The 8843-nt window shown below is 38.6% G+C and overlaps 1 protein-coding gene across 1 annotated transcript in view; it reads left to right on the top strand.

The window, feature by feature from the left end:
- Window positions 1–358: 358 nt before the first annotated feature.
- Window positions 359–8843, top strand: part of AHNAK2 (AHNAK nucleoprotein 2) — a 31005-nt gene continuing 22520 nt past the window's right edge. The window contains exons 1-6 of the mRNA XM_062495405.1: window positions 359–464; window positions 5284–5360; window positions 6138–6227; window positions 6996–7052; window positions 7652–7793; window positions 8139–8314. Coding sequence (XP_062351389.1) covers window positions 359–464; window positions 5284–5360; window positions 6138–6227; window positions 6996–7052; window positions 7652–7793; window positions 8139–8314 — 648 coding nt within the window. The remainder of the gene's footprint in view (window positions 465–5283; window positions 5361–6137; window positions 6228–6995; window positions 7053–7651; window positions 7794–8138; window positions 8315–8843) is intronic.

Here is an 8843-nt window from a genome sequence, read left to right as displayed (position 1 = left end):
GCACTGCCATGCACTGCCATCCACTGCCATGTACTGCCATGCACTGCCATGTACTGCCATGTACTGCCATGTACTGCCATCCACTGCCATGTACTGCCATGCACTGCCATGCACTGCCATGCACTGCCATGTACTGCCATGCACTGCCATGCACTGCCATGCACTGCCATGCACTGCCATGTACTGCCATGCACTGCCATGCACTGCCATGCACTGCCATGCACTGCCATGCACTGCCATGTACTGCCATGTACTGCCATGCACTGCCATGCACTGCCATGTACTGCCATGTACTGCCATGCACTGCCATGCACTGCCATGCACTGCCATGTACTGCCATGTACTGCCATGCACTGCCATGCACTGCCATGCACTGCCATGCACTGCACCCATCCTGCCCGCGGGGAGTGACAGCCGCAGCATTCCTGCTGCGCTCCGGCCGTGCCTCGCGGCCCTGCCCAGCAGTTGGTGTAACTCACTCCCTGCCATCCTGCAGGACAACGGAATGAAGCCAGGCCTCTGGAATGCACTAGGAAATCTCTGTAGAAGATGAACCTCTTGCCTTTTTTTTTTTTTTTTTTTTTTTTTCTTTTGCTGGTGGTTTTCCCCAGCATCGCTGGAGCTGTTTACTGGAAATGCCAGGAGCCTTCTGGAATCTCGCACACACTGGGAGAGCCTGTGCTCTAAACCGTGGTTTTAACCTCATGGCAGCTTCCTTCAGGAGCACAGCACATGCACAGCAAGGTTTATTTGCAGACACTTCCAGATTCTTATCTCTGGAGCCGATGCTTGCAGGATTATTTCTCTCCAGCGTTGCTTGCTTAGAAGTCAGGTGAACTTACCTATCTGAAAAAGTGCTCTCGAGAGGCCAACATGAATGTCAGGCATGTGCATAGTGTTCCTGCTATCAAGTGCTTTCCTGAACTGTGACCCACGATTTAAAATATTCTAACTATGCAAAGTATTCCCTATTTCAACTCTAAGAAGTGAATCAAAAAGGGCTGGGGGACTTCACGGCAGCACTGCTCAGGCGGCAGTGAGAGCTCTGAGGGAGGAAAAGGAATCCCAGTAATTGCCATACCTTGCAAGAGAGGGAGAACAAGCTGTGGGGGGAAAAGTCAGGCACACCATCCATCTGGAGAGAGGGATGTGCTTTTAAAAACAAAAAGACATTCTGGAGAAATGCACTAGCAGTTACCAGCCACTGATGCATGAGGAATAGCAGCTCCATGACAGGGTGCCTGAGGGCAGAGGGACAGACAAAGCTGCAGCTACAGGGACTGACGCTGCAAGGAAGAGAGGTCTGGTACAGGAGCCAGCTGAAGCTGTCCATGACAGCAGCCATGCACATCTTTGATTACAAGACATAAGCCCATGAGGAAGCACCATGAAAACTGCTGACCCTGCATGTATGAATTCTTTAGTGGGTCAAATACTGTGCCAACAACAACAATGACATAAAATTATTACTGCTGTTGTTTGTCTTGCAATTATTCATTCCTCCTTCTCCTTATTGATAACACAAATGAGGCTATGTGTCCAGAGTGTGCTTTGCACTGTCAGAAAAGACCTGATCTAAAGATGTCCCAACTTTGCCCACATGTCAGGGCAGAGGTTTTCTAACTGGCTATGGACTCAGAGTTATTTCTACAACAATGCACAAACAGGAATGTTAGTTTCTTGACACAGCTTAGAAATGGTAACTAGCAAATGCCAAAATCCTCATAAAGAAAAGGCACAGGCTGTGATTTTAAATAACAATAAGTGAGTGAGCAAAGCATAAAACATTTCACCTGTAGACAAATACTTATCATGGATCAGGTTTCTGTCTGTTAAGAGAAACCATTTGTTGAAGTAACATTGAAGCTGATGCAAGGAAAAGTAATATGCCTAAAGGTAAGTGCAGGTTACTTAAATTCACTATTCATATGCAAATATAAGTTTACTACAAAATCCTAAAAACCAGAAAGCCCAAATCTAAGAATTGCAGAGAAATGGCTATAGTCTGGAAGCAAAGAAGCTAGGATGATCAGCAAAAGATATATTGTTTCTTTTATTAACATCTCTGGTATTTTCATGTACTATTTTATTTTATTTTAAAGTATACAGATCACATAAATTTTACATGTCACTGTTCAAATTAAAACTAGGTTTTCTCTTTAAACAATACATTAAAGCGTATTTGATTTAAATTCAATGACACTGTCATAATTGGAATTCATTATATTGTATCCAATGTGATTTTGGAGACTCTTACCCACTGAATGTGAATACCAAAAAAATAACCTGCTTTTTTTTTTTTCCTTCTGGTTTCCCCCACACAGTCCATCTGGGTTGCTAGGCTAAAGATAAAGTAAATTTTGAATAATTGCATTTCAAAAAGAAGATACACATTTCAGTTATATTATATGAAAATGATCCAGCCTATATAACTCCTACTGCTTACTTTCAAAAAATTCCCTTGTTCTGAAGTCAGCCCAGTGGCTATTAGAAGTAGTCACTGATGTAAATTCCATCTTGTTTATGAAAACATTTTGAACAAAGCGTTGATTGTCCAGGGTCCATAAAAAGAAGTTAAAAGCTATAAAATGTTGGCATTGCTACTATTCAGGGCATGAGAATGACATGCATATAAATCATAGTTTATTGGCACAGGCTTTTCTACTCAGAAAGAAGGCTTTGCTGAAAATGTACTGTAATGCCCCTCTTTTATTGATTTCTTTTGAAAGTATTCTGAATCAGGAAATAATCAGAAGCAAATCTTAGTCTACAGCAGGAATCAAGGGCACAAGTCTTCCATGGCATGGGTTAACTATCATAGAAGGGCAGCGTTGGCAGAGTTTGGGGAAATCAGGGTGGATGGAAAAGCCTCAGTGTGACGATTCAGTCATCCATGTGTCTGATGCCCCTCCATGCAATCTCACCCACATCTCTGTTAGCCCTGGGGACAGTAATATGTTGGTTGTATATTTTATAGGAGAAGGTGCTACTATCACAGTTTAGGAGAGCATTTAGTACTTGCATTGCTTCATTTCCAGACAACTAAAGTGTTTTACGTCAAACAAGAGAAACTGCAGTGAACCAGCCTAAGAAGTCTCACAGATGATTCTTTCCTATTTCTTTTCCAGTAGCAAAATTATTGGCAGCCACCAGGGATCAATATCAATGCTGTAGTTAATGTTGAAGTGCTGCACTGAAGAGCAAACACTCCAGCAATCTAAGCAATTTTCTGTTAAGTCATTCTAGTGAACTGCAGGGCTTGTGGGTGGGATTCTCCCAAGTGAAAAATATGGCAGTGCCGCAAGACAAAGTCCTTACTATTTCTTGGAATTTTAGTAACAGCCATAAAATTTATTATTGGCACCTGATCTCTAGAAGCACTAGGCAAATTAAACAATCATGCATCAATCCTGCAGCTTTTGTCCTCATATGATGCTTATTAAAATATATTTGGTGAAGTGCTTCATGAATGGTGTCCAGAATTTTCAAGCAGAAATGCTTAAAATCAGGTTCATAAATCCATGTCTAATTTTTTTACCAAGGTTATACTAATTTTTCCATTTTCTTGAGCTTCTGAAAACTGCAAATGCTAGAACTTTTGAAAAAAAAAAAATCAAGCTAAATTTCAAGCAGGTCTTTAATCTGAATTATAATGTGCATTAAGACCATTTTTAGAATTTGCTAGAATTGTCTATTGTAGGTGTCAGGACTAGTGCTGTAAAGGCTAAAGGAGGAATGGTCTGGCAGCCCTGATGTGTTTTGGGTTGATCCTAGTTCTCTGGAGGAGGAATACTGCAGGAGAGCTGATTATGATGTGGTACATATGGTTAATGTGGACTGTCTTCTATTTTATCAAGTTTGGAAGCTTGACCCACAGACTGTTACAGGATATTCCCACTGGAAGCACACTATTTCCATTCATCTCAACGAAGTGGTCCATCACTGGGGCATCACTGGTCCATCACTGGGGCATAACTCTTTGAAAACTTTGTCTGTACTATATAACTTCATCTTCAAAAAATCAAGGATAAACTAAATGTAAGAGATCAGAAAACTATGAGGAGTGACCAACAAAATCCCAGCCACTTTAACAAGAGCTTGGCAATGTGTGTAAGTCAGGGATTGCAGACATGACTAAGTCATGCCATCTTGTCTGCAAACACAGCATGTAACATCCAGAAATCTTGTGTTCCAGCCCCAAGATTCTCCATCTAAAACAGACAATGAGTTGCACAGTTCTTCTTGTCAATTGTTTTTTCAAGTTTTTGAGCATATTTTTAAGACAGAGGATCTGTGTAGAAGAGCCAAAACTATGTTTAGTAATGGCAGTTGCAGAACTGAGTGTTGGGGAGCTAGACAGCCTGATGGCTTGGAAAAAACAAGCATGGAGACAGGAAAGAGACATAGTTATTGGGACAACGACTTGGGCACGTGTGTGAATAGCTGGTGCGTTAGGGAATGTGTTGTTCAGCCACACTGTCCTCTACTGGCTAAGCCCAGATCTCTGCGAACATGTTCCAATTCATGCTGTTTTTGTTCTTTGGTGCCCAATTTAAAGCATTTCAAGAGAATCATGCTTTCAGACAGCCCATCTCCTTCACCTCATCTCTGTCCACCCTCAGTACTTTTAAAAACTAAGAAAACAGACTCTCTATGACTATCAAGGTTCATGATGTTTACTCTTGTGTTCTTAAGACCTTTGTCAGAAGCAAGGAAGAGTTTCAATATGGGGAATTTCAATCAATTTAATTTATTGTGAATTATCAATCTGTTAATTACTGATTCTGATATTTTAAAGAATAAAACAGCTAGAGGAAGAACACTTCAGATTTCCTCTGTACACCTCTCCTTCCCTTTTTCTTGTCTCCAATCCCTCCAAGCCTTCATTGTGGGCTGCATTCAGTCCCTTTGGAAAGGTGGGGGGGGGCTGGTGCAGGGGTCAGCAGATGATCACTGCTTTTCTTTTTCCAAAGATATAGAAATATCCAGAAACTTAAAGGCTTTTGTGAAGGAGAAAAATCCCTAGATTGGAGAAAATGTAGAACTAGAAGTAAACCAGATTATAACCCCTGCCCATGGCTAGTAGAGAGAACTAGATGCTCTTTAAGGTCCCTTCCAACCCAAACCATTCTGTGATGCTAGGAATCTAAATTAAGGCAGGCCTTTCTAGTGGCCTGTGCATGTCCCTTGCCGTGCTTCTCCAGAGAGTTTCAGTTTGCCAGCTGACTGCTCTGTGCTGTGTGTGGACTGTGCAGGCACCAACAGCCTGTGTGCTGCTTTCAGGTTCTGGACGACAGCTGAGACCAGCTGAGCCCCCAGGAGATGCTGATGCTGTTGCAGATGCAGACGATGAAGATTCTGTGAGTTTTTTTTTAGTTGAATTTTTCTGTGATGAGAGTTTGGCAAAATGGGATCTTAAATATTTTGTTTATAGCTGGGTCTTGCAGGTGATTTTCCTCTCCATTAAAAATGTATTTTAGCTTGGGATTGTCCTGCCAGCTCAGAAACCAGAAAGATGTTTCAGTGTAAAGGCATCTGCTCTTTGCCATGGTTCATTGGAAGAAGTTTACTACCAAGACTTAGCGAACTATTACATGGCTGTTAACTACAGTAACTTTTCTTTAAGGATTTTGACAGTTTAGGTTCCCTCTTGTCTGACTGGAGAAGGAAGAATGCCAAGTGCTTGTCAGCAGAAATTCCTACTGGGACTTTTCCATGGTTTTCTTGCCTATAGAGGGCAATAAAGTTTGAAGCCATTGGATGCAAAGTTTAGATCTGCAAATAGAGCAGGGAATGGATTTTTAAAATTTTTTCTTTACTTTTCCAATTATTACTAATTGATCTGTCTATTTTCAGCCTGTTCAGTCTGTAGATACATACAATACATAAAGAAAATCAAAATAAGCTTACTGCTGTTTTTTTGTCTCTTGGAACTCTGTCCCTTGTGGTTTTGAGTGCTTTAACATGAGCACTGTATTTGTTCTTGACCTAAAAAAAGTTGCTGATTATTTTTTGTTCACCATCACTAATGACAGATTTTTACTCAGATACTATGGGTAATTAGAGAAACACTCCTAAAAATGAGTCACTGTTTAATGGTGGTTGTTCCTTTACCACTGTTCATGTCTTTTCCACAGGTTAATGAAGTGGCAGTAGAAGACGTTCGTCCAAGGCCACAAGGATCCTCTCCAGTTTATGAGTATCCTGTAGAAGAAGACTATTTAAAGGCAAGATACTGAATTTTCCTGCAGGCATGGCTTTATCAAGTTGATTCAAGAGGCTTTAGCTCCCACAAGTAGCAGAGAATCACATGTCATAGAATGGGATATTATTGCAGTCATATTGTCTTCCTGTCCCCACCAAAATTGCATCTGTGTTCATTGATGGATTTATTTTGTGCTGGACTTGCTGACCATGTTCTTGTTTCTTGGCAAGAAAATGCATTTGACTTAATTCTTTAAAGGACATAAGGCAGAGAACATAAAGAAATTATAGTGGTTTTCCTGTTAGAATATATAATTGGCTTGAATCTAACTAATAAGTATTTCAAAATTATCTGTACCTCTTGGTTATTCAAAGTTAGAGATTCAATTAGTACAGCCATGTTAATTAGGCAACAGTTTAGAATTCATGCGGGAGTTGAGTAAGTAAAAAATAATGTTTACAAAATTGAAAGATGAACAATGTACTACATTAGGATACAGAAAAGCTCCCAATATCTTAAGACATTTGGTCTCTGACCAAATGTAATATTTTGGTAGAATGGTCTCTGATTTAATGCAAATTTGGGTACTATGAAGGGAGGCCTTGGCATCTAATTTACTACTGGGATTAGTATAGTTAAATGATTCATGTTGTATATTGCACTTGGTCCTGATTTTGCTCTGTTGCCATTAAAGTCAGACTCATTTCTTACACTAAACCAGGAATTTTAACTGACTTTGGTTGTACTTAAGAACACTGTGGCTTCTGAATAATTAAAAATTATTTTTCAGCTTCAAGAAGAAAACAAAAAACATTCTACAGACAAATCAAAACAGAGTCATCCACAGGTCAGTCTAAAAGTACTCTGTAATTTTAGGTATGAGCCTTGTAAATAGTAAAGTTTGTTATAACACACAGACATGAATGTGTGGACAGAAAAAAGGACAAGTGGGCAAAGAATCACTTTGGAATTGACCAGGGGCTTCATGAATGGCTGAGTTGTGGCATAGGCATAAACATTTATTTGTCCTATTTGTGGTTCTTCCATAGTTCTTTTTAGAATTCATTCTTTAGCCTTCTCTGATTTGAGTGCAGTACAGCATTAGCTCTTAGTCTGACTTTTCTGGCCCATTGACTTCAATTCGAGTGGTTAACATCTTCACAGAAAATACGATCTTTCAGCCCTAAAAGTTTCCATATGCTTCGCATTTTAATATTACAACTTGTTTACCCTATGACTTTGATCCAACATAACTCTAACACAAATGCTTAATTTCTGATTTAGAAGAGAATCAAACCCACACTAAGTATATTCTCTATTTTGGATAATTTTTGTGAGCTATTGAAAATATACCTGAGGAAATCAAAGTTTTTCTTGTAGAACAACTTAGAACCCTCTAATGCAAATTAATCAAAATTATAAATTCATGTATTTTTCGTTCTCTAGGAGACAATGGAAGTGACCCTGAAAACAGAAGTGGAAGCTGGTGCTAGTGGTTTTAGTGTGAAAGGTGGAGGAAATGAAGGAATATTTATTAAAAGAGTACTTAAGGAATCTCCTGCTTCAAAAATATTTAGTCTTAGAGAAGGTACAGTCTGATTTTTTTGCATATATTTTATTGTATACCTTTAAATAATGAGATTTGTAGCTGTGTGATCTGCCAACTCTTTAGGTCTCAGAAATAATAGATTTCAAACCAACTAATGTTATCTATGAACTTAACCTATCTATATTAATAATTTCTAAGACCACTTGCTTGAACAATAATGAAATGTGATTTTTTTCAGTATACCATAAAAAAAAATCACATCTCACTGGAACAGTGAAAAAGCCACATAGAAAGCAGTATAAACACAACTAAAATGGAAAAAAAAATAGATTGGAAAAACTATAAGAAAACACAAAGTAAAATTACGTATTATTCCATTTGCAGGTGATCAGCTTCTAAGTGCTACAATATTTTTTGATAATATCAAATATGAAGATGCACTGAAGATTCTCCAATATTCCGAGCCATACAGAGTCCAATTCAGTCTCAAAAGGAAAATTGCTGTGCAAGAAGATCTAGAACACTCTACAGCCCAGCACACAAAGGAAAGGATAGGCCAGGTAGATATCTGATTATTTTACAAAGTTTGGGCAACATACTGTAGTAATGTGCTATGTGGAAATAGATCAGAGAACACACACCTGTGTCTTTTTAAGAGTTAGGCATGTGTTTAAAGTTACTAGCATGAATATTCATGATTTTTTAAAAATCCCACACAATATTTGCAGCTTTTAAAATACCTTAAGTGAGACAATAGATTTTACATAAATACACAATCTTGTTTTAGGGTGTAAAAATATTCTTTAGTGAGTCAGCATTTTTTAATTGTTAATTGTCTACTGATGGAACAGACTTGGGTAATCTCTGTAATACTTATATTCAGTATGTTAAAAATGTAAAATAGCAGTAAATATTTTTATCTAAAGCTCCTCTGTAAGATTTTCTATTAAAATATTTGTATCTAACCACTGATATTTTGATAGACCTATGATCTCTTCATAGGTTTCCATCAACTTAAATATTGTGTTTTCTTCATATGCATATATAAATACTATATATGACATATATTTGTATGGACATATATAGATA

The sequence above is a fragment of the Cinclus cinclus genome, chromosome 6 (assembly GCF_963662255.1).
Source record: "Cinclus cinclus chromosome 6, bCinCin1.1, whole genome shotgun sequence".
In the NCBI taxonomy this organism is placed as follows: Eukaryota; Metazoa; Chordata; class Aves; order Passeriformes; family Cinclidae; genus Cinclus; species Cinclus cinclus.
The sequence above is the reverse complement of the archived record's forward strand: the minus strand, read 5'-3'. Positions and strand labels throughout refer to the sequence as shown.